This window comes from Telopea speciosissima, chromosome 9 (assembly GCF_018873765.1).
Source record: "Telopea speciosissima isolate NSW1024214 ecotype Mountain lineage chromosome 9, Tspe_v1, whole genome shotgun sequence".
Classification (NCBI taxonomy): Eukaryota; Viridiplantae; Streptophyta; class Magnoliopsida; order Proteales; family Proteaceae; genus Telopea; species Telopea speciosissima.
This window is the reverse complement of record NC_057924.1, coordinates 55,397,046-55,423,606: the sequence shown is the minus strand read 5'-3', so window position 1 is coordinate 55,423,606 and position 26,561 is coordinate 55,397,046. Positions and strand designations below refer to the sequence as shown.

General features: G+C 37.4%; 2 protein-coding genes and 1 long non-coding RNA gene across 3 annotated transcripts in view; 2 read left to right on the top strand and 1 right to left on the bottom strand.

Moving 5' to 3' along the window:
• The first annotated feature begins 475 nt into the window (after positions 1-475).
• LOC122640944 (gamma-soluble NSF attachment protein) lies at positions 476-13,632 on the top strand. Its single transcript, XM_043834240.1, has 9 exons — positions 476-612; positions 1,783-1,850; positions 1,944-2,028; positions 2,127-2,285; positions 2,607-2,744; positions 5,564-5,642; positions 10,904-10,983; positions 12,049-12,178; positions 13,320-13,632. Exons 1-9 carry the CDS (start codon positions 566-568, stop codon positions 13,422-13,424), a joined length of 891 nt encoding a protein of 296 aa, XP_043690175.1. The 5' UTR covers positions 476-565; the 3' UTR covers positions 13,425-13,632.
• Positions 13,633-15,126: 1,494 nt separating this feature from the next.
• The window catches only part of LOC122640098 (mitochondrial inner membrane protein OXA1-like), a 73,354-nt gene continuing 61,919 nt past the window's right edge, over positions 15,127-26,561 (bottom strand). The window contains exon 13 of the transcript XR_006329624.1: positions 15,127-15,153. The gene's annotated coding sequence lies outside the window, so the exon portion shown is untranslated. The remainder of the gene's footprint in view (positions 15,154-26,561) is intronic.
• On the top strand, positions 15,405-22,954 carry LOC122640100. Its single transcript, XR_006329626.1, has 3 exons — positions 15,405-15,544; positions 17,382-17,388; positions 22,841-22,954. It is a non-coding gene; the product is annotated as an uncharacterized LOC122640100 (long non-coding RNA).

Below are 26,561 nucleotides of genomic sequence, written 5' to 3'. Positions count from 1 at the left end.
TATTTACATGTAAATGGATAAAATATCGGATCCGTATCCATTTAGCACTATCTGAATCCGTCTGATGGCTAATCGGTTGCGGATATAGCATTATCCGAGCCGAATCCAAATCGGTTACAACCCTAATCATCTCCAATCTTTTATTAGCCTTTTTTAAACAATACTGCCAGCATTATCTCTATAAGATCCAGATTGTCTATGGCGCGAGCTGCCCGTCCTACCGTGCTAAGCAGACACAAAGTGGCGCACATTGACCGCCTCACCCCTGCCCGGGTGTCTTGCCCGAACGGAGGTAAGGCAATCATTACGCATAGCCTTGTGTCTACGCAGCACAGGCATGACAGGGTAGTGCGCCATAGAAGATCTATGTGCGATAGAGATGGAGCTTTTCAGTTTAATCCGGGTCGGATCCGTTTTTCGATCTAAAACTGAGTCCGAGAGTCCATGTTCGTTGAAAGTAGGTAGAAGCGTAGAACTGTAGAAGAGTGAGTTCTGTGTTAGAAAGACAACGACAGAGGTGGCGGTTGCGTAGTGCCGCACGACTACACGACAGACGAGCTCGGCCATGGCCGGTTCCGATCCCGAGAAGTTGATGATCAAAGGAGATAAACTGTGAGTTCCTCTCTCTCTCTCCCTCCCTCTTCCTTAAATCCAGAACTCGTAAGGGGAAATACCCAGATTTCTTTTCCTCTTTACCCTTTTTAAGTGTTGATAGTTTGTTTTTTGGGTGAATAAGTGTTGATAGTTATTCGATGGCGAATCGGTAGATATTCTGCACTCACCATTACCCCAATCATTCATGATGATAGATAGCAGAATTGTTATTTCATGGAGTATGTGACATTGAGATTCGGAAATGATGGCCAAAAATCCAAGAATTTCTATGATCTGCAATTATGTTTCTCAGATGCTGTGTTTGCCTCAGGTTTCTAATGAGTTTGGCAAGGAGGGCTTTTGGAATTCCTTTTACGCAGTATCTGGTCGAAATTTAGATTCAAGTAATTCCAGAGATTGAAAATTTTATGATATTCTTTATTTTGAATGATGCTTCTTGGATCTCGAGTTACCTAAGTGATGTGGGGATTGTTCTATGGTGGATCCTCATATTCCGTAGACATTGAAACCTAATGAAGGGGAAAATGGTGAAGAATCCATTCAGTTTTGGAGTGGTAGATCTCCTAAATTTGCTGGAACATGGGTGTTATCCACAATGACTGGTTACTGGTACCATAGGAGTTTCCGGACCTTGATTGGGAGAACTTTGGATGTTAATGTAACAGAGCGATACACTAAAATAAAGCACAAAACTGTTCACAGGACCCCAATCCACTTTTATGAGTGCATTCTATTCCTATGTGTACCTCTTCTTTTACCAAAAAATAAATAAAAATTTGTGTACCTCTTGAATGCTAGATCTTTATGGGTTTTGGTTTTACTTGTCAGAAGTGGGTTTTTTTTTTTTTTTGGGGGGGGGGGGGGTGTTGAACAAAAAGGAGGAGGAGGTGGTACCTAGGATTACTTCTTGGTTATATATCAAAGAACAATTGAATTTAGAGATCTCATTGTTTAGAGATGTGAAAAGAAATTTGTCGCAAACGCGATCTTCATAAGGAACTTGCTAAGTTAGTGAAGAAAATTGAGAACAATATCACCATTAATTTTCTTTCTTTTTTCATGGAAGAGAAAATTCTTTTTTCATTCCAAATTGAGTCTTTTGAGGACCTTTATATCACTAATATTCTTATTGTCAAATATCTATGTTTCTGCCCTTCCTTATCTCAGGACAAAACTCACTCTTACTAGATGGAGTGCTGATTGGAGAAGTGCTACTCAATTATATGAACAGGCTGGTTCGTAGTTTCTGCATATTTTGTGTGAACTATTTGTTGTACTTGTAGTATGCTTGGTAGGCTTTCTTCATAAATTGTTCTTTTTGGTTGTAGCTGTTGGCTTTAGGCTTGCCAAAGACTATGAGAAAGCAAAAATAGCATTTGAGAAGGCTTCAAAAGGACAGGAGATGCTTTCTTCGTATCCTTGTTTTCTCATAATGATATGGTTTCTTAATTTAGCATTTTCCCTCTTTTTCTTTTTGATGATGTTCACTGTATCCTTTACAAGTTGAACAGTCCTTGGGATGCTGCTAAAAATATGGAATCTGCTGCTTCTATGGCAAAGGAATTAGGCAGCTGGAATGAAGTTGCTGACTTTTTCAGAACAGCATCGAAGTTATATATTGAGTGTGGAAGATCTCAGCCTGCAGCTGATGCTCTTGCAAAGGGTGCTCGGTATGCACAAGGATATTTATATTTGCTTGGCACAAAGTTTAATAGGCTTTCTACAGTCTCTTTACAAATATCTCAATTTATCCTTCATTCCCTTCCTCTCTTTCTCTCTTAAAAATGTGTGATAAAACACGAGTAGTTTTAATATTGGAGTACTTCTTGGACCAAAAATGAGTTGATTAAGTCTAATTCTGACTATAATTGTAGGATTGAGCCTGCAGCTATTAGATATCTTGCTGTATCTTAGCAGACCTTGTCATTATGGATTCAACCTAGTTTACCTATCAAATTAGATAACTAATTTCATTTTATCTTATATTATAGTTTATTGGAAGATGCTTCTTCTGATGAAGCTATTCAAATGTACACCGATGCTTGTTTGATTCTTGAAGAGGACGGCAAGGAACAAATGGCTTTTGACCTATATCGTGCGGCAACGAGTGTCTATATTAAGCTTGAGAGGTAAGAAAGCAAACCTATTTGGCTTGCTTACAAATGACAAACAGTATATGAGTACTTTTTTTTTGGGGGGGGGGGGAAGACAAAGTTCAGATTTACTTTAGCTATTGATGAAGAACCTTTTCATTCTTTTTTCTATGCCCTTTCACTTTATTGTGGTGTTGTATTTGGCTTAGCTCGTTGTTTCCCAGCTGTTGTTGTACTCTTACCTTTCTTTCTTTCTCATAAATTTTTTCTACTCATTAGAAAATCTCCTACATTTCTTTTATTCGCTTTCTTTTTAATGTGAACAAATTTATCAAGATATATTGGGTGAACCAATTTTATGAAATCAATGTACAAAGAGAGAAAAAAATTAGAGAGTAGAGAGCTTCCTAGAGCAACTCTTTCATAGGTGGATTAGATGCTACGTTGGATCATGGTTCCCTTTTCCGTAGTTGTCAAGGTGGCCAGGCGACCCAAGGCGGTGGAGGGTGCTTAAGCAATTAGGCGACAAGGCGCCCGCCTAGACATTGCTTAGGCGACCAAGGCACCCACCTAGGCAACCAAGGCGCCCAAGTGTTATTTTTTATTTCCCCTCTTTTCTAACTTTATTTAGTATGTTACAATGTATACCTTTTATCATCAAAAATCAACATTTAGCCACATCAAGCCATCAAAAGTCAACATTAAGCCACATCAAGTCATTAAACATCCACAATAAGCCACATCAAGTCATCAAAAATCAATATTAAGCCACATCAAGTCATCAAAATCAACATAGAACTAGAAGACAGCAGAACTGAAGAAGCAAGCTATTGGAAGTTTGAACAATCAAAACATACAATTGGTTTATACTGTTCTTGGAATGGGTCATTGTCATGGTATACCTAATCTCACATATGGTTTATATTGTTTTTAGGAAATATGATCTTATCTATAACTCTATAAGTAATTAAACTGCTCTCGATGTAAACAAATGTTATTGTTCTCTAAGAAGTTTGACTGGTCAATTGATTTTATTTTTACATGAGGCTTTTTGTATTAGGTAGACCACAAAACCAGCTTTCCAACAAATCCAAGATTTCTTAAATCTGATTTGTCTTGAAGGAGTTATGTTCCGGTTAAACCATATTTGGTGTACGTGAATGCTATCAAAATCTCTCTGAATGAAAATACTTAATAGATATCAAAACAAATGAATATTTTACTGTTCTTTTGGTTTTTAGCAATGTTTTACCTTATTAAGATTTATTTAATTTTTAGATTTGAGAAAAAACCAAGCATTAAAATGTTGAAAATTTAACTTACCGCCGAAAATCTAGTTTTTGTTCTTGAACTAGGGGTTGACTTTTTATCCTTTTAGAATTTGAATTTTTAACTATTTTTATTGGATTCAAATAGGGGGCTATTTGCTTATTTATGAATATTATTTTAAGTAAATGAAATAACAAATATAAAAGCATTTACATAAATTGCACAGACCCCACAAAATCCACCTGGATGCCTAGTGGTGCTTATTTTATAGGTCTAATGACTCAAATCTGCAAGAGTGTCATTAAATTTTGTGGTGTGTAGAAGCAAGGTTAGAGGTCTCGGTATCTCGGCTAGTTTCAGTCTGCCAAAAACCGAGTTGTCTCAGTAACTCGACGAGATCTCGGCCGAGTTGGTGCATTTTGATGCCAAATTTTGACCTTTGGTTTCGGTGGCCATATGACCTAATTAGGTCATGAAACTTACATGACAGCCTATTTTAGGCCCTATAAACATGGTGGAACTCTTAGTTTTTTTTTTTTTAAATCACACCCAAAATGGTAGTTTGACTTAGGTCCCTAGGTTGGTAGTGTATGCTGTATATATATGACCTATTCCACGCAGTATTAGAACACATATAATTCAAGTAGAACAACTTATAAAACAATAGAAATGAAAAGACATCAAATTATGAACCATTTCATAAATCATACATCTAACATTGTTTGTTATATAGAGCCAAATACATTAAGTCAACATTTAACAATGCAAGCCAACAACTACTAAGTACCAGATCACCCCTATCCGTATATACTCAGCCTAATATTGAACGAGTGCGGGGCCTTCAAGTTCAAATCTCCTCCAAGGAAGATTCTTGGGCAGCAAATCTCCTCCAAATGTTGTTCTTGAGCTTCAAATCCAAGTGTTCCAAGCCTTTTTTGGTAAGATTTGGAGCAAATAAGGGATTTGGAGCTGTTTTCTTCACAAACTGGTGAAACTAGTCGAGTTTACTGAGAATAGGTTGAAATTTCGACCGAGAAAAGTCAAAACATGGTATTTATATAACTGACTTTGTGACATCTTGGTGAGGTACCGAAATTTCTGCCGAGAAAATGTTTTCTTCTTATTTTGCACCCTATCTCGACTCGACTCTTGTCGAAACCGAGAGAATTACTGTGATCTCGCGAGACCTTGAACCATGTGTAGAAGGGAACCCCTCTATTTTCCTTTTTTTTTTTTTTGTTTGTTTGTTGGGAGGAGAGGTTGGGCTAGTGGTGGTTTGGATGGAAACAGGTTCACACTCATCTGACTTTGTGATTATGCTGATGCTTCTTTTCTTTTTTGTTGCCGTCCGGGGGGGGTTGGTTGGGTAGTGGTGGTGGCTGTTTGGAATGTAAACAGGATCACACTCATCTGACTTCGTGATTATGCTGATGCTTGAGCACACTTCAGTACTATTGTAGGAAAGAAGTTTATTTAAAATCCGAGATATTAAGTCTCTATTTGTCTATAGTCTGTAAATATACCAAAGCAAGCTTTACATAAATCATTTTCATCAGATTGTTTGCCTTTCTGGTGCATTTACTCAGGTATACTGATGCTGCAACTTTTCTGCTGAGATGGGGCTTAGCAGCAGATAAATGCAATGCTGTACATAGTCAGTGTAAGGTACAGAGTCTATAGTTTAGTTTTCTTTCATGCAAACTGCTACATCATAACAATGAATCCTACTACCTCGTATAAGGAGAATGCTTACAAACTCATAATCTGAACTATCTTTTCATTTGAAACCTCTTTGACGAGCCTTTTCTATAAACAAACTATGTCTATAGAATATTTATTGCTTGATATTATTTTTTATTGAGCCACAACAATTGTGTGTTCATTATGATTAATAGTGTTTGGATATGATGCAGCTAAAGTTGAGGAGCACAAGAGATCTACATAAAATAATATATTAAATATCTAGAATGAAGCAATCATGTTTTTATGACCATGGCCTTGCAGATGTCTGTTTTGGGATTTTCCCTATTGGTCTTCATGTTGCTTATAAACTCTGCATGATATGATGGAGTAAATTTACATAAATGGGTCATTTTAGTCAAATTAGTAAGTACTGGATTGGGTTATATGTGTATTGTGCATTTGGACTAATTAGTTTTTATTGTAATGGGACGTTTTAAGGGATGTATAATATAATAATAACTTGGCAATTTAAGATTTAAGTCTTTTCCTTGTAGCATGAGCTTGAAAATCAAATTGGTTAATAAGGCCCTAGTTTCATTTGGATTTCTGAAGTAGTCTTCATTTCTTAGTCACTTTAGGAGTTGTTTTATGCTCTTTTTTGTCTATTAGGACCCGTTTGTTTGGCAGGCAAAAAAGGGGTGGGAAAGGAAAAGTCGTGGGCCCCATATGTAATGGGGTCAGGGGGCAGCAAAGGCAAGGAAGGAAAAGCTAGTAAAGGATAGGGTGGAAATATATAATAATAATATAATCCATATCCCTCCTTTCCCGCAAAATCCTACCGAATATGGTAGGATTTTGAAGAAGGGTGGGGTGGGATAATTCCCTTGCTACATAAGCTGCAAAGCATTTAATGCATGTTGTCTGTTACTTTACCACCCCATGCAAACATACAACTTTGGTTTTTGGAATTCTATGGAAAACCTTCAAAGTACCCCACCCCACTTTTTTCCATCAAACAAACAGGACCTTATTGGTTAAATAAGTTGTGGCTTGAGTTGGATTAGGATTGGGCAAGTTCTAGTCATGTTAGGAGTTGACTGATCCCTTAATCTTTGTTCTGAGGGTAACCCTGTTAGTTCAACAATTTCCCCACCATTGTTTCAACTTTCAAGACCAAAGTTTGACTTAATCACATCATGATGCATTGGTTTTTTCAATGGAAATCTCCAAAGGCTCTTAGCAAGGAGAAAGGTTTTTAAATGTCTACAAATGCCTAAATTCTTTTCCTTGAAAAGGAAAACTAACCCTATGCTAATTAATTTTATGATCTCATTTCCTCTATCTATGCTATCATTAGGAGTTTCTAATGTTTCACTCAATATGCTAACTGTTAACCTCTTTCTTCATAATCTTAAATATAAAGAGGTGACAAGATCAACAGTTAAAAAATGTTGACTTGATAAGCATTATTCTATGACCCAAGGGAGTAAAATTTTTCTTCTTAGATGCCAATTTTTTTCCCACTGTTTCTCAATCAGTGGATTGCAAAGTGACAAACCCCTTTGATCCTCCCCTAGAGGATGGCCTAGATATTCCATAGGCCAAGAGTAGTTGCACATCCCCCAAATGGAGCTATCATCGAAAGCTCCTTCTAAGCCAGAATTATTCTTTCCACTAATACTGAAATCTTCAGAAAGCATCTCACAATATCTGTTAGACACTTGACAAACTACTTGTTGTTTCACAAAGAATGATTGTGTTATCAGCAAGTTGGAAATTAGAGTTTTCAACACCTTCACGTAAAATTCTGAGGCCATCAAGACCTACTCAAAACATTTATGATTTGCTTTTTCATGAAATCACCTTGAACTCAACTTCCTCGTCTCCCTTCAGGTAAAACTACTGCAACGTTAAATTGCAAGTTGCAACAAGTTTCCATACTAAAATTTAAGATTTCCATTTTCTTTGCAAAAGCACCCGAGACTGCTGAGATGATGATATTCTCTGGAATTTCCCTTACCATTCTTTACAAAGCTTTGGCACAGATTTTATTACTGCTTGTCAGGAAGCTTATAGGCTGGAATGTGTAGGATGTTCTGATTTATTTTTCTTAGAGGTAAAAACAATGATAGTAGAAAAATCTTCTTTCTTGATCACTCCACATCCAATGAATCCCTCAAAAACTTGGTCAGATGACCTTCACTACTTCCCAACTTTCTTGGTAAAACCTATTAAACAACTGTTAGGCCTTGAGGCTTTTCTCCTTAACCATTGCAAACAGCCTTCTTTATTGCCAGTTCTTCTAAAGGCTTCTCAAGCCAATTGATCCTATCAATCATGATAAGGCCCTGGTCCAATCCAACTACAATGAATCTGTCATGTGCCTTAGCTCCATACAAATTCATGAATCCATTAGCAGGAATTCTCTCAGTCTCTGTCGCATTTTCAATGATATAATGGTAACCATTTCAATTGTTCATCCTTCTAGCATTCACAACCTGATGAAAGAATTTAGTTTTTCCTTGGACCTTCTTTGGTTCACATATTTTTGTATTTTGGTTGCTTGCTGATCTCCTTTCTTCTAAGAGTTTTCTCATACCCTTTCCCCCAAAATCTGGCCTTTGTTTCATAGTTTCTAACATTAACTTTATCTGTTTATCCTACACTGCTCGTGAGTGTTATTATTCAGTTCAATTAGTCTTTCTACTATGATCAGTTTAATTCTGTTTAATCTCCCATCTTTTATACAACCTTCAAATATTTGTCTTATATTTTGGGGGTAGTTTTTCCTGTATGACTTGTGATTTATCATCTTGATTGAACATACTTACTCTTTTCTCTGCCTCTTGGTTTAGCCAATAAGTCAGCTGTCTCTCTTGCTAACAGTAGAGTAACATGGAAATGATTCTGCAGAAAAATGATGACACAAACATAGTTTCATGTTTATTTCAAATGAGTATGTTTGTTGGATGATGGGCAATTTTCTTTGTAAGTTTTTATTATTCAATGGGTTATTTCCGTCAGTGCCTTAGTGTAACAAACCCAGAACCTGGAACCAGTACCTGCAAGTGGAAGAGAGAGATGAAGGAGATGCAGATGGAATTGCTGAAACACGATAGACTCAGCTTGTGTGTTCTATCGTGGTCACTCTAATCTTTATTTATAATCTCAGCTACAAGCTAATAGTAAGATAGTAAGTGTACTCTAAGTAAGAATACTACTAAGAGTACACAACACTGATTACAACCTAAAAAGGAAACTATCACAAGTATATCACTTGGGGACGTGACTAACAGCTAACAAACATTATCGTAGAGTATTGGACAATAATACCCCTGTAGTACTTCCAACAACTTAACACTCCCCCTCAAGCTGGATTATATATATTGAAAGGCTCTAGTTTGGATAGCAGCACCAGTCTTGAATAGCAGTTGTAGAGCAAGTGAGTACCAAGGTGGTGAAGTTAGAAGTTATGACCTTCTTTTGATTGCCCCTTGTTTTATTCCTAAAAGTTATTTAAATCAAGGGTAAAAATATATTTTTAAAACAAGGTGAAAGTGACTTATCATTATGTCATTTTCAATAATTGTCATTGTCCATGTGAAATGACATGATTTACCCTCATAGAAAAAAAAAGTGTGTAATACTAAAAGTGCAAAAAGTAAGGTTACAATCTTGTGGTAACCAACCTTGGTGACAACAAGATTTTTTCATATATTTATTGGTTGTTATCCATGTCATCATCTAATCATGTGTCAAATTTCAAATTAATATGAGTTCTCTAATACCATTTTAAAGCTAATTTTCCATTGGGATTAGCTCTGAAAACAAGTGAAAGCTCTGAGCATGGTGGGGGGCATGTTGTTTAGATAGGCCCCCAAATTTGACATGTGACCTATCGAGGTCATTCCCCGTCTGTCCAACAGTCCAATGGTCAGAATGATCAAATGAGTAGTCCACTTGGGAAAACAGATGCTTCAGTTGGTGACTGCTTGCAATGGTTGTACCTATTCTTTACTATATATTTAATTTAGTCTGCTTTGGTAAAACATTTTGTTGTTGATAAAGAAAAAAGGTGTCTTCTGTACAATAATATGTATTTCAGTGACAAAATAAGAAATTAGAAAAATTGAGGGAAGTCAAGCCTTTGAGATGAATAATTGGATGGCAACTGTAATGTTAATGTGTTAACATTTTTTTACCATCGCTATCCCTTTATTTACTCTTTTAGTTATTTTTACCATCGGTATCCCTTTATTTACTCTTTTAGTTTTGATGGCTGCTGTACTGCATGTGTTCCATCAGGGAGGTGTCAACAATGAGAATGGATCAATTGATCCAACCAAAACCAACGATCAAAGCTCCTTATTGGTTTTGTGTTTTTTATAAACTGTTAAAAGACTGAAACCAACCATTTGGACCGAAACTGGAAAAGGTGAATAAAAACCTTGATAAAACCGATCAAATTCAATATTTTTGTTTACACTTTTTTTCTTTTTAATATATAATAACTGAGACCAGAGCGATAATTGACTGATAAGGGACTATTAAAAGAAACCGATAATGGACCAAAACCAACTGGACCGATTGGTTTCAGATTGGGTTGGATTTTTTGTAGACCAAAATCTGTATCAATCTGAAATCGGACCTAACTGATGTGTGGAAAAACCAGAAAACCAACCGAAACCGGACCGAACTGACTGTTTGACACCGTCAGGCATTTATCTACCATTGGAAATACCCTTTTTTTTTTCTACCGGGGGTGTTTAAGTCTTGATGATTGGTACCCTTGTTTTCAAATAAACTTTCGACAATTTTTATGCTGGTGGTGGTTGTTGAACTGGTTGGGCATAAATTTAAATCACTTTATTGGCTCTGAATTAGTTTGATGTTCCCTGCATTTGTGATTTGGAACTCACACCAAGGGAGTGTCTTGATGATTGGTGTTTAAATCTTGATGATTGGTACCCTTCTTTTCAAATAAACTTTCGAGAATTTTTATGCTGGTGGTGGCTGTTGTTGAACTTGTTGGGCATAAATTTAAATCACTTTATTGGCTCCAAATTAGTTTGATATTCCCTGCATTTATGATTTGGAACTCACACCAAGGGAGAGGGTGCACGATAGGAACTTCTGTCTTTGCTCGACTGACCGCTGTTGGGATTTGTTTTATTTTTTATTGTTTTTGCTGGATAAATTCAACTACTTAGAAAAGTGTTCTCACTCCTCTCAGTTGATTTCAGGCTTATCTTAGTGCAATCATAGTGTACCTTTATGCAGATGATTTCAAGCAAGCACAAAAGTGCTACAATGACTGTTCACAGTAAGTCTTATTTTGCTTCCTACACTGTTTGCATCTTTCAATGTCCTTGCCTGAATTAATAACTCTGTATATACAGTTGGGCAAATGTTTGGATTTGATCATATTCTTAGAATATGGAGAAGTACAAATCAGACCTCATCCTCTGCCCCCTTCCCTCACCCCCTGATGGATTTCAAATATCATTTTGGAGATCTTTCGATGAATCTAGAACTGTTTGTGGAAGCTTAAAGCATGAATCATCATTGTGATGAGAAAGTTCTGTCAGTCTGATTCACTAATACACCAATTTAAAGATTGTCACTGATGATTGATGAATAGATAAGTCAGATTTCAGCGAGGGTTGTGTAGTGAGGATGGTGAGGATGGTGACATCCCATAGTGGTCCATCAGTATGTTCATGGAGATTAGTCTCCTATCCACATATTGCTATAAAAATGGATGTGCTACAGTAGATGCCCATTCCGTTTGGTTAGTTACCAGTCTCATCCTAAGAAGAGACACAAATAACCTGTTGTTATTTATTCCTTAAAGCCGATGCAGAGAGGAACTACACTCTCTTTAGAAGTAGGGATAAAAGGGTTTAGATCTGTGTGCATCTGAGTTCGGATCGGAATTCTCATTATCATATTCAGTCTAGGTCCCAGTCCAGATCTGATTTGGATTTCTGATGGTGTATACATAATCATTCATTAATCTGTATTTTATCTGGGCCAGATCTGTCGACATGGTCTCAACATTTTTTAGGGATCAGGTTCTAGATGTGGTGAAGATCCATGGTGCCCATTTCTGATCTGTCCCACTTTAAAATGGATCTGATTTTAAACACAACAACAAAGCCTTTTCCCAACTAAATGGGGTCGGCTAAATGGATCCTTGTTCAAAATGGATCTGATTTTAAGATCAAACCTAAATTATTTATGTCCTTTGTAGAGGATCCAGAATTGTTGAACTTAGGGATGTGATGTTTCTTCTTTCATGCTTATATAGTCCTGTTAGTTCTGCCTTTGGGATTTCCCAGAGAAGACCCTCACTAATCACCTTGCTGCTTTTGGCATCTGAATGCAGGATTGAGGCTTTTCTTGGTAGTGACCAGAATCGTGGTGCTACTAAGCTTCTTTCAGCTTATGAGGAAGGTGACGTTGAAGAAATCAAACGTGTTTCACACTCGAGCACTATTTCAAATCTTGACCATATGGTAACTCTTCCTATCTCATTTTCACCCAGCTAATTTTTGCATGTCTTAGACTTAATTGTTGGAGGCTTCCTCAGCTAGTGATTTTGGGTTATGACTTTGCTAGTCAACCTGAGGACCATTAATGTGATCTCAGTTACAAGCTTCAGTACATGAAATGTTGAAAGTGAACTTTGCTAATTCAAATATGACTCAGCTTAATGCATGATAGATGCAATTCTGACCATGTCCTGAATTACACAATATGTGACTGTTATTGTTAATGTAGCGAAACCAGGATTTGAAACCAATACCTGCAAAGTAGAAGAGAGAGGAGAGGAGAGAAATAGAACGATGGGAGAAGGAGAGAGATCTAAACCCACGATAGGTTCAGTGTAACTATCGTGGTCTGCCAATAGATTACGTAATAGGGAAACAAAATCCGACTCTTAGTAGGATACTAAGAGTATACCTTGCACAAGACCCCAGCTATATCCTAACTAGGAAAACTAAATACAAACAATTATATCATGATAGGGACACTCCCTTATCGTGATGTATCAAATAATAGAATACCGCAGGACATCTTACCAGTTAATAAGCTAGACATTGAGGACACTGGTATAGGAATTGCACCTATCACTTTCAATTTATTTTTGAAAACCCATTTATACCTCTTATCTTAAACAACTTTTGGCAATAAGATAAGGAGCAATTAAATGAAGGTGTCAAGTTCTAAATACACCTATAGTATAGAGGTGTCATTCAGACACTCCATATATATAGGAATAATATAAAATGAAGTTCAAATATGAATATTCCTAATTCAATAGGTAATGGGTGATACGATTACATAGCTGAGTTGCATCATACTATAATGGAAATCCTTTATAGCATTGGCAATTGTAAGGCAAAGCCAGATCCCCAGCCTCATGTGGCATTGTTGTACCACCAGTTTGGGTTCAATAAAGTAAATCTCAGAAGATTACCAATCAAATGTGTTTATCTTCTAGTTCGTTAGCAGTTAACCTTATTCTCAGCCTTCCAGTTTTTGAATTCGAACTTTAGCAAATCTTGTTGTCAATTTTAAGAATTCTCTCTTTTGAATGGCTTGTGCATCAAGTTTCCTGGTATTTATGGATTTGGTTTTATGAAATGACCACAGATCATTAGGCTTGCAAGGAAATTGCCCACAGGTGATGTGAGTGCACTCAAAGCTGAAACAGGCAAGGAAGAAGAAATGCCACTGGATGAAAATGATCTCACTTAGCTTCCTCCATGAATACTCCACAAAAACAGCTTGCCAGAACTGTCTACTCTTCCTGACAGTATGACAGTATCATTGTAATACAAAATATTGTAAACTATTGGTTGTACTACACTCATACAAGATTTCAATGTATAAAACTTGATCATCTCATTAATAAGGACAAGGTAATGTTACATTGTAGTAAATGAAAAGAATGTCATTTTGTTACTCATTGCTGTGCAGTTACAAGTTTTGAACAGGATTTCGTATGACCTGTATTTGATTAATGATCACAGAAGATTCTCTGAATGGAAAATGACCCCAGTTCTTATTTTCTTCCTAAGAAGAAAATCCAGAATAAAAGCTTCACCAGGAACATAGTCTCTTCTCACAATGTGGGGGAACAACATGAAGACATTAAAATTAACCATCTTGCAGTCATGATGAAGAGAAATTGTTTTAAGGCAATTTACTTTGTCAGTGATTCTGTAGAGTCACAACTTTTCAGCGGTGAACCCGATGACTGGTTTTGTTTGTGATGTCAATGATCGGTAGCTCTGCAATTTCCTTGTTTGTGTCTATACCCAAGTGCATTTGCAAACTCTTTCACCTGTTCTGCATTTTCGCTCCGGAGATGGGTACAACATTCTCTTGGGGCTATTTAGCTAGTTGAGAATCACCTGGAAGTATGAATCTCTTCTGAAAAAGATTTGGTCTCAGTGAATAGTTATTTTTCGGCAGTGATTATAGACACCTAGACACCGTACATAATATTGTGGAACAATGCAGTTGGGTGTTGCATGCATAAAATCTAACGGCTTCTTCAGAAGACCTTGTGGGTATGCTAATACAATGGGTTTATTTTTTAAATCATAGTTCTTACTTGTTGCCTTGTAAAACATTGTTAACTAGTTGTGTTGCTTTCTTCAAATTATTTGGTGCAAAAAGGCATTAGATTAGAGGGAGTGTTTGAATGACACCTCTATAGGTGTATTTAGAACTTGACCTCTTCATTTAATTTCCCCTCGTCTTATTTCTAAAAGTTGTTTAAGATAAGGGTATAAAAGGATTTTCAAAGACAATTTGAAATCAAAAGATGTCTATGATTAAAAAATTTCAAATACACTTGAAATGTTACTACTACCCTCATTTGGAAAAAAAAAAAAAATATGCACGCATGTCATGCTAAAAGGACAAAAAAAATAAAGGTTACAACTTATTTGACATCTTGAGCGGGTGTGAATAAGAAATCCCTTAGATTAATATTCATATTGATAGGGGATTATGGTCATGTAATATTTGGATGACAATGATAATCGCATTGCCGAATCCTTTGTTCTTCGATTAAAACAAAGAATCCTAACATGATTAGAGGAATTTATCATAATCCATACTAATAGAGATTTTATATGGTGATTATTAGATGTTTTTGGTTCTGCAACTATATAAGTCTGGTATTACTTTGAGATTTGGGTTTCCTTTAGTTATTGTCAGTAATGCTTTCAGTTCATTTCATGTAGAAAATATTAATTTGCTAACCATCTATGTACTTCTTCTTCTTCTTTTCAGTCAGGGGCAATCAAGGTCGGCCCAGCCCAATCCTAAGGGTTGGTCAGGGTTGGATTTTTCAAGCCCTCGAACCTGACCAAGTAAAGGGGACTCAGGGTTGGGTTGGGGTTTTAAAAATCCCGACCCAACTTGACCCTATTGCAGCCCTAATAAACTCTCTCTCTCTCTCTCTCTCTCTCTCAAAACACACACACACACACACACACACACAAAAAGTACACATGAATAATACAAAGCCAGTCCCCATGATAAATGGATAGTATTATGAGGCTACAAGCCTATGAAGTACACAATTCCATGGGGGATGGGGGAAGGTACATAATAAAGACCCATAAAGACCAATGAAGAAAACACATGCTAGCTCGAACCCTAACAAAATACTCTATAAAATGGTCTGATATCATGGCAAACCAAATAGTACGTACTGCATCACTGCCTTATTCACAATCAAGATCTCCTCAAACATCTAATGCTACCAACTGGTCCGAAGCATGTGGTAAGTTTTATTATCAAATGGCATGAAGATCTCATGGGCTAGTAGTTTTAGTTGAAGGTGGTGGGGAAAGGAAAGGGTTGGATGGAATTTGTGGCATGGAAGGGATGTTTGGGATAGTAGGAATTGGAGGCAAATTGGCCTTAGAAATAGTAGGAATTGTTGGAATGTTAGGAATGGTCCGCAATTCCGGTACCGGCGGCCATGGTACTGGCAACGAGGGGATGATTGGTAGGGCTGGCACAAGAGGTATGGTCGAAGTAGAATACCAGTAGTGAGGCACTGGTTGATGCTTTGCAGTGAGAGAAGTGTGACCATAAAAATGAAGGTGGTTTTGGAAACCGTGGGTGTAAGAAACAAGGCCTTGGGGAAGAGAGACTACAAGAGAGAGAGAGTGTGTAAGTTTGTTTTGAGTGATGAAGAGGAGCAAAGTTGGGGTATATATATAGAGGGGAAGTGGGGCAAATATTTGGGTTTAGTTGTTAAATCAAGTCTAGTTGGGTGGGGTTTGAGTCCCATGGGTTGTTTGGAAAGTGAGAGTGAGTTAGTTCTTTATTGTCTTTGCTTACCTCTTTGTCTACATGAAGCTAAGCACATCAATATGGTTACCTCTCTCTCTCTCTCTCTCTCTCTCTCAAATTTGATTTCAGTCCATCATGGCCCAATTGAAAAGAAAAGAACCTACCTTTTAAGCATATATACATATGGCCTGGGTGTGGATTCTGGTTCTAGTTCATCATGGTCCAATTGAAAAGAAAAGATCCTACCTTTTAAGCATATATATACATAGTTGTCATGGCGTCGCCATGGCGATGGGGTCCTGGCGCTGGAGAGGGCTGCATGGCGACCTACGCCATGGCGTCCCTCTTTGATTTCTTCTTCCTGTCTCTCTTTCCCTCTTCGATTTCTTCTTCCCTCTTCGATTTCTTCTTTCCCTCTTCAATTTCTTTCGATTTCTTCTTTCCCTCTTCAATTTCTTTCGATTTCTTCTTCCTGTCTTCTTTCCCTCTTCGATTTCTTCTTCGATTTCTGAATTTTCTTCTTAAAACTTGAGAAACAATAGAGAAAAAATAAAACATGGCTTGAGTATACATCTATTAAAACATTAAAAATAGAAAACATAAAAAATAAAACATGGTCGACATGCTCGCCATGGCAACGCCATGGCGGGTGACATGTCGATATATTGACGTGACACCCCTTCACCGACTTGGATCGCCGTGACGCCGTGACAACTATGTATATATATGGCCTGGGTGTGGATTCTGGTTCTAGTCCATCATGGCCCAATTTAAAAGGAAAGATCCTCTCTCTCTCTCTCTCTCTCAAATTTGATTTCAAACATATTTTTAGGTAAAAGGAATGCCACCCGGTCATGTGCTGTGACGTGTACCTGCGCCTAGACACAACCGGTTGCAAATTGATCAGCACACCCTTGCCTTTTCATGGGGGAGGGAGAGGAGGAGGGGGAGGGGCAGTCATTTTGCGCCCGGCTGTGTCTAAGCGTAGGTACACGCCACAACACATGATGGTGGCATTCTTTCTCCCTTTTTTTATTTGTTTTGTATTCTTGTAGGAAGTGGATACCAGAATACTAAAAAAGAATTTAAAAAAATTCTCAATTGAAGCTATACCTATAATGTGCAAGGGTTGGTGTTCTCTATGGGAGAGCATGACCCTTGTGTGTGCACAGGGACCAATGAGAGCATTCACATTGGCATCATGGGGGCAAAGCTATCATTTCACCTCCTCTGTGTCTAGATGTCAGCTGTACACTCTCCCACAAAGAACTTTTTTCCAATGTGTATATATGATTGTTTCAAACTTTATGTATATGTTGTCAAATCATTGTCCATATTAGAAATTTCGACACAATAATAATAATATTAGCATATGCCCCTTAGGGGTGAGATCAGGGTTTTTGTAATCGATATTGGAATCGGTCTCGATTGATACCGATCTAGATCGGTCTGTATCATTCTGGAACGGATAGATTTACCCACTTATTCTCAAAAAAATCAGATATTTTTATATTTTTACCCTTATTCTGTACCGATCTACTGATATGGATCGGTCAGGAATCAATAGTAGTCTCCACCGATACTGATTCCTCAAACCATGGGTGAGATAGAGATTTTTTTTATGGAAAACATTCATTAACACTTTTCTTGGTTAATCTAGAAATTGCACACTTTCTCACACACCACTTTGCATGCTTGAAACTGCACTCGGGCATGCAGAGAACCTTCTGCCCAAAAAAATTCGTCTTGTTTCGTTTTAAACCAAAAAATCTGGAAACATTTTAATGGTCAAAATGTAATGAGAATTACTCTCCCTAAATTCTTTATTATTTAAGTTTCAATTTACTTATCAATTCCAGTCATTGGTCATGATTAGGGATGTAAACGGATCGGATTTGGCTCGGATAGTGTTACATCCACATCTACATCTTATTAGTTTACATCCACATCTACATCTTATTAGTTTTGGACGGATTTGGATAGTGCTAAAGAAATGGACACGGATACGGATCGAATATTTTATCCGTTTACATGTAAATATAGTTTTTCGGATAACTATAGCCTATCCGTATCCACATCCGTTTAGTTTTCGGATAGATTCGGATAATGCCAAATAGATACGGAAACGGATTTGGATTATTCATTTACATCCCTAGTCATGATTCAGTGGTTTCAACTAAAATACATGGAAGGCTTCACTTCAAATCTTTTTTACAAAATTCGATCTTCATGATGGTTTATCTTAAAATCAAACCCAGCAAGTTCCTTAAAATAGGATTTTAGGGCAAAGTTTTGTTTTCATCTTTCGAGGGCTTGCAAATTTTGGGTTTGCCCCCATTCTCTCTACAACTTGAGAGCAGAACCTAAGTAACGGTAATATATAACTGCTGCTAAAACCCATACATATATAGTACCGGTAATTACCATCGCTAAATAGCATTATTTATTTATTATTAAATATTGGAGTCTTACTTTTAGAGACAGATATATATAATTAAGGGAAGGGGTTTGTTTGCAGCTAGACTGTGTAGCTCCTGTGCCAACGTGGGGGCCAATGGGATTACGTGTACAAACATCCAAAGGGAGGGATAAGGTGGTCATTTCACTACTCCATGTGAGAGGGCGCAAAGGGATGTTGTTAGGCGATGTTTTTTTCCCTATTATTTAATACCTTAATTAACAGCGGTTCTTTTCTTCCAACATGTAAGAGAAATTTTAATTTCTATTAGTGGCAGTAAATATTATCGCTGTTAAAAATAATTGTTTCATTAAAAAAAAAAACTACCTCATCCCTTCACCTCCAACAACCACCGCCCCCTCCCATCCTCGCCGCCACCACCCCCACCTCGTTTGAGTCCTTTCCCAACCCAGCCTTGCCTCTTCACCCTAGCCACCTCCACTGCCACCCTTCCCCTCCCCCTAAATGTCCCCGCCAACACCCCTCCCGGTACCCCCTGAAACATGCCCTCCCCCACTACCCCACCCCCATCCCCCTCCACTGGGGCTCCACACCCCTCTTGCCGCCCCCTGAACCATCCTATCCTCCCCTACTATCCCGCCCCAACCCCTCCTCCCCCTCTCCCACCCTTGCAATGCAACCCACCCCAACCTGATTGGTAATATTTTATCATTTTTAAAAATTTACAATTGGCGGCAGTAATATTTACCTTGGTTAAACAGGCCCAACCAGCAAGTGAGAACATTTTACTGCCGATAAATGTCTATATTATAGTCATTAAAGTAAATATGCTCAATTAGCAATGGTAATTTAGGGTAGGGTAGGGTAGGGTAGGGGAGGGGAGGGAAGAGATAGATACAAGACCTCGGAGGCGTACGCTCACAAACAGAAAACATTGTCCAAAATAGAAGCGCGTATCATACTAATATAATTTCATCATATGGGAGAAAGTTCTCTGTTCAGGAGTGTGGCCTATGTCAACACTTCCATGAGTCTATCTCTCTCCTACCCATTTGAAAAGACACCTCTACCCCTTTGTTTTGAGGAGGAGAGAGATAAACACATGGGAGCGCTGGCGTAGGCCACACTCCCACACAGAAAATTACTTCACTAAAATAATATATATAAAAAAAGGGCACATGCGTGAATCATTCCATTTTTTTTTTTTGTGAAAATTTGTCTTTTGTAGAACAAGAGTTGTGAGGAGGTGGAATGAATTGTTGGCGTAGGAGGTACAAGAAATCTGTAAGTAATTTCAAGCGAATAAATGAAAAAAATTTGTTGAGTACTAAAACCTCAACCATTGTCAATTTAGTCGGAATCTGCTAGAATCAATCAGAATCAGCATTCCTAATCCCAAGACCTTAAACTTGCAATAGTAATGGTGGCTAAATGTGTACCTTAATTAATTATTTTAATTAAAATAAGGGGGAAGTTTTTATACACGGTCGTGTAAGCATTAAGGGTGTCAAAACCAAACCAAAATCGTTTATCAAAATCGAACTAAACCATTTAAACCAAAATCGGAAGACCGTTTAGTTAAATGGTCCGGTTATGGTTTTAGAAATGACACCGTTTCTTTAATCGGTTTGGTTTGGTTTAGATCGATTAATCCAACGGTTTCAAACCGTATAATCCAATTAAAATCGATTATAACCAAACCGTCTAACTGTTTAAAAACCTAACAAATTTTTATTTTTTTTATAAATAAAAAATTAAAACCTAGCAAGTAGCAACTACTAAGTAATCACATTTCTTCATTAATGATTTCCTTCCTCAAAAAAAAATAAACTAATAACTTAGTAAGTAATAAGTAATAACTAGTATTAGTAAATAGAGTAGTAAATGTGTATAGAACCGTCTAACCGAAAACGTGTAAAATCGTATAGAACCATTTAACCGAAACCATTTAAAAACCGTTTACTAAACGGTTCAGGTTTTGATTATGAGACCGTTTAGTTAAATGGTCTGATTACGGTTTCTACCCTCAAGCAGTCAAAACCAAACTGAACCAAACCGTTTAACACCCTTAGTAAGCATACACGGTCATGTCCCCTCTCACAAAGAGTTGGAAAAGTCATAAAACCCCACCCATTAATTAATACCTTGAAACTCCCACCCTCTCACATACACGGCTTCTTTTATTTGCTGGTATCTATGTAGAGCTCGCAATGAGCTGGCCTTCAACGGTAAAGCTTGGTCTCCCTCTGATGTTATTGTTCTCGCCGAGAAGGCGTTCTTGGAGTTCATTTCTGCTGATCAAAGTTTATCTCCTAGTACTAATGGGAGAGTGGATAGCTCCATTCATCTTTGTCATAGTTGGGAACCCCCCTGTTGGGATGTTTAAATTAAACTGCAATGCTGCTCTCTCCAACTCCAACTATAATAGCGGCTTGGGAGTGATCTTGAGAAACCATACTGGAAAGGCTTTTTTGGCTCGCTCTATCCCCTGTCAATTTGGATCCATCATTCAAGGGGAGATTCTTGCCATTCGAAGTGGTCTCTTAGCAGCTTTGGAGATGAGAATTGACAATATTTTAGTTGAATCCGACAGTCAAGATGCAGTTCATTTTATCAAGGGCCGCATTAAACCTGCTTGCGCTGAGGGGGAGGATCTGATCTTGGATGTTCTGTGGTTGGCTTCTCAGTTTTCCTCTATTTCGTTTTCCTATATTCCTAGGGTTAAGAATGGTATTTCGATCGGATACCCTAGTTCGGAAGGCCCTGTCACTTGGGTGTGTGACAGATTGGCTACATTCCATTCAGTGGCTTCACGACCTTTGTGTTGTTGAAGTTGCTGGTTGTGCTCACCCCCCCTATCATCAGTAAATTTCCTCCTTACCAAAAAAAAAAAAAATCGTGTATGAAAACTTTCCCCTTAAAATAAATATCTATTTTATTTTTGGTGAAAGGTTCTATACATGCATGGTAATACATGAATACGATCAATATTTCAGTTTTTGGATAAATTTACTCAATTTAGTCGGAATCAGCCATATTGACCCCAATTTGGATCCTCTACTACTGAGCTGCCCGGTCGGACCGTGCTGCCCAGCCATGGTGCTGTGTGCAATGTCTACCTTACCCCTGCCCAAACGCCTTGTCCGAATGGGAATAAAACGATCTTTATACACAGTACCATGTCTGGGCAGCTCGGTCCTACCGGGAAGCTCAGCAATAGAGGATCTGGATATTGACCCTAAATAGCCTAAGTCCTAAAAATCCAATGAAGAAAACTGTCATTAGAAAATATGGTATTATAATACTGGTAGTCGCGATTCGCGAACACGAATTATTTGGCGGGCTACTCAAGTTTGGATTGGGAACAGATTTTTGGACGTTCAGCAGTGGTATAAAATTTCCACCGCTAGCTAAATATCAATATTTAGCAGCGATAATATTCTATATTTAGCAATAGTAAATTATCCAACGCAGTTATTTATTATTATTATATTCTTTTTTATTTGTGATTATTTACTATTATTATATTCTTTTTTTATTTATTTATTTTTTACTATAAATTATCATGCTAGTATATGATGTTAGCCACTAGTAATACATACCTCAGCCATGTACTACTACATAGCGGCGGTAATACTTAGGCGTGTAAATGAATAGTCGAAATCCGTTTTCGTATCCGTGTTTGTATCCGTTTAGTACTATTTGAATCCGTTCGAAAGCTAAACGAATGCGGATACAGATAGGTTATAGTTATCCGAAAAGCTATATTTACATATAAACGGATAAAATATTCGATCCGTATCTATGTCTATATCCGTTTAGTACTATCCGAATCCGTCCGAAACCTAATCAGATGCGGATATAGCACTACCTGAGCCGAATCTGATCTGTTTACATCCCTAGTAATACTATTATTGTCCAGGGCTATCACATCTCTCTCTCTCTCTCTCTCTCTCTCTCTCTCTCTCTCTCTCTCTCTCTCTGAAAGGGATCTGCCTCTCCTCCAACCGTGGCGAGAGCTAGAGGGTCCAGCCCATCAAAAACAAGGGGGGTATGATCATTTCATAGGGGAGCCCACACACACATACTGGAAGCTAGAGCTGAGTAAAAGAGAACTAGTGCTTTAACTAATAAAAGAGCCAGTCCCAAATTATTATAAATATGAGGCTACAAAGTACACAATCCATAAAAAGGGGAAAGGAGGGGGGGGGGGGGAGGAACAAATCACACACCCACACCCTAACAAAATACTGCATACCCAAACCCTAACAAAATACTACATATATGATCCAATATCATGGAAAACCAGATAGTCCATGACTGTCTCCTCACATCTAATCCATCAAGTGGTGCAAAGCATGTTAGGGAGAAGTATAAAATGGAATGAAGACCTCATGGGCTAGTAGTTGAAGTAGAAGGAGGTGGAGAAAGGAAGGGGATAGATGGGATTGTTGGAATGGAAATAGATGGGATTGTTGGGATGGAAGGGATGTTTGGGATAAAAGAAGGGATGGTGGGCAGAGTGAGAGAAGGCATTGGAGGCAATATTGTGGCCATAGGAATAGTAGGAATAGTAGGCATAGTAGGAATTGTTGGAATTGTTGGAATGTTAGGGATGGTCGGCAACGAGGGGATGGTTGGTAGGGTTGGTACAGGAGGTGTGGTTTGAAGTAGACGACGAGTGGCGAAGCACATGTCGATGCTTTGCAGTGAGAGAAGTGCGAACACAAAAATGAAGAAGGTCTTGAAAGCCATGGCTGTAAGAAACAAGGCCTTGTAGAAGAGAAACTACAAGAGAGGGAGAATAGGTATTTTTGATGAGTGAAGAAGAGGAGCAAAGTTGGAGTTTATATAGTGGGGAAGTGGACCAGAAATTTGGATTTAGTTGTTAAAAATAGATCTTGGTTGGTGGGGTTTGAGTCCCATGGGTCGTTTGGAAATCTTGGAAGGTAGTTGTTCTTTGTCTTTGTTAGCTTACCGCCTTAACCACATTGATCAAGGATGTTAAAAGAAACTCATCATCATCATTATTATTATTATTATTAGTATGGAGGAGCGTTATTTGTGAGGGAGTGTGGGGGTCATGCGTAGGACAGCCAATGAGAGTGTGCGTACTGACATCTTGGGGTGGGATTTCTGTCTTTCATGGGGGGTAGGGTGGTCATTTCACTCCCACTGTGTCTGGACATGGCCTACGCACCCCTCTCCCCCACAAAGAACACTATTATTATTATTATTATTATTATTATTATTAATTAATAATGATGATGATGATGATATGACACTAAACATTGTATTGGTTTTAGATTGAATTGGCTGCCGTCCATCTTCTAAAATTTGTATTTCTAGTTTTTTGTTGGTTCCTTGGTTGTTCAACAACATCTGTAGAAAGGATATGTGGTAATTTAAGCTTTTTTTTTTCTTCAAAATTTGATTCCAATCATATGCTTTTTCACTTATATTTTCTTCTAGGGAGTAGGGTGTGGATTTTTCTATTTTCCTATACAACAGTACAACCAAAAAATTTAAAGGGACAATTACTATCAGTCCCTACATTTAACCTATATTTACTAAAATTATCATATCTTAAACTTCTTTTCTGAAACTACCCTGCTTTTAAATTTTTACATCTCCTTCTACCCTCATATTTTATACCCAGATTACCTTTCCTTTTCACCTAGTAACTTGCTAATCTACCATTCTTCTTCTAATTTTTACTATTTTTGTCATTAAAATAGTAAAAAACTAAAAGCACCCACCCGTTTCTTCTCTCTCCCGTTTTTTACTTCATTCTATTTTTTTTGTTTTTTCTTCAATTTTTTAATTTAATTAATTTTTTAAAGAAGGTCAAGATGTTCCATGGTTTTAGTGCTCAGTATCGGGGACTTTGAAGAGAGTCGATCTGTTCCATGGTTTTAGTGTACGGTATCAAAACGGGTATCAGTAACCTGCAAAACCGATATGATACTGATATGGTATCGGCCTAGATTAGTTGTATCAGATAAAATTACCCTGAATCTCCTTAAAAAATGATTTTTTTGACCATTTTATTCCTTGTTCGTAACATACTATTGATACGGTATCGGTGACTAGTAAAACCAGTATTTATTGCCTAATACAAGCGATACGATACCGATACTTAGAACCATGATTTGTTCGAAGAAGAATGATGAGGATGAAATGTTGAATAAAAAATTGACTAAATAGAAAAATTGAAGAAAAAAAAACGAGAGAGAAGAAGCGGGTGGGTGCTTTCAATTTTTATTATTTTAATGACAAAAATAGTAAAAAATAGAAGAAGAATGGTAGGTTAAATAGATTAACAGATTACTAGGTGAAAAGGAAGGCAATCTGGGTATTTAAAAACATGAGGGTAGAAGGAGATGTTAAAATTTAAAAGTAGAGTAGTTTTGGAAAAGAAGTTTAAGATAGGGTAGTTCTAGTAAGTATAGGTTAAGTGTAGGATAGTGATAGTAATTGCCCCAAATATAAAAGAAATCCCAAGTGGAACTATACATTTCATTTTTGTAGTCTGGCCAACCCTCCAAACTTTGTGGACTCATTGTCAACATCATTTGCTACTCGTCTACAAATTTCAATCCAATCATATATATATATATATATATATATATATTGAGAGAGAGAGAGAGAGAGAGAGGTTCCTTCTTAAACATGAAACAATATTAGTTGCTAAAAAAATTTCTGCACTAGTTAAAAAAAAAAAGTATCACAATGCTCTAAATCAAAACTATTACAAATTTTTTTCATCAAAAAAATATTACAATTTTTTTTTGAAATTCCATGAATGTCAAGAGTTGACAGTTCTATAAGCATCCACTCAATCAGAAGAACAAGAAAGTCTCCATTGTACCTCAAAATATCTATATTCGTAAAAAAGAATTACAATACTCTCTTTGATAAAAACCTCACAATGTCCATATTCGTTAAAAAGAATTCCAATAATCTTAATCAAAACTATTATTGGCATTTGAATATCAAAAATGTAAAAAATGAAGAAACCTTTTAGCATCCAATCACTAGAGAAAAAACCTCTTCACTACAAGTGACCAAAACCTAAAAAAATTCCATACTTGTTAAAAAATATGTTGCAATTTTTTTGAAATTCCAAGAATGTCAAGAATTGACACCTATAAGCATCCACTCAGTTAGAAGAACAAAAAAAATTTCCATTACCTCAAAATGCTCATACTCATAAAAAATAGTTACAACACTATTCTACATAAAAACCAACACAGCTATCTTTATTCCACTGGATAGTCTAGGTGAACCTTACAATGCAAACTAGAATTGAATATTTTTGAGCTAGATTTTCACCTTTTTTTGTTCTTCTTTCTTCCCTTCACTTGTTTCTCTAAACTCCTTAGCCTTTGACTGAGAACTGGAGATGAAGATATTCTTCAATCCATAGACTTTTGATGACTCAACAGAGACCAAAGATTCTGATGTAGCTGATGGAGAAGGTTTGATATTGAAAAAAAAGAAGGGGCCGATCGAGCGTTTAGCTCAGATGGCACTGCCAGCTTTAGGTCTGGTCGTAAGACGTTGGAGGTCAGGTGTTCGATTCTCTGAGTTCCCACTTTCTTCCCATCAAAAAAAAAAAAAGAAAAAGAAAAAGAAAAGGCAGAATGTGGAGATTGAGTAGGTGCAACAGGTAATTTGGGAAGACTCAAAAACTCCTTCATTACAAGTGGTCTTAGTACTGGAACATCAACAAGGAGATTCATGCTTAGCCAGGGAAAGAAGGGGGAGAGAGAGAGAGAGAGAGAGAGAGTATTGTGTTATGTGTGTCTCGAATTCTTGTACTTGTTTCGAAGATTGGCCCATTCCGACATTTTTTGTGGCAATCAGAATGGGATTGTTTCTGAGGTCTGTGATGGTAGTGGAGGGTTTGGGCCCCCACGGTATGTATGACCTGACTCGATGGATCGACCCAAATTGGAGGACTGTCTTTATATGTTTTATTGTATTGTGTAAGCAAGTGAAACAAATAAGATTAAGGGGGTTTTCAAGTTAGGGTTTTTCTGGGGAGAGTTCCTGCTGCGCCGTTTGTGTGGTCTTGAGAGTTCTCTATTGTACTTTTCTTTCATTACATAGTGAATCATCTACAACTTCACCCGTGGATGTAACACATCACA

Bases quoted from the DNA above. Each gene is read 5' to 3' on its own strand.
- LOC122640944 (XM_043834240.1), top strand. From the start codon at position 566: ATGGCCGGTTCCGATCCCGAGAAGTTGATGATCAAAGGAGATAAACT. The intron at 1,851-1,943 runs GTTCGTAGTTTC...TTTTGGTTGTAG, and splicing joins TCAATTATATGAACAGGCTG to CTGTTGGCTTTAGGCTTGCC. The intron at 2,745-5,563 runs GTAAGAAAGCAA...GCATTTACTCAG, and splicing joins GTCTATATTAAGCTTGAGAG to GTATACTGATGCTGCAACTT.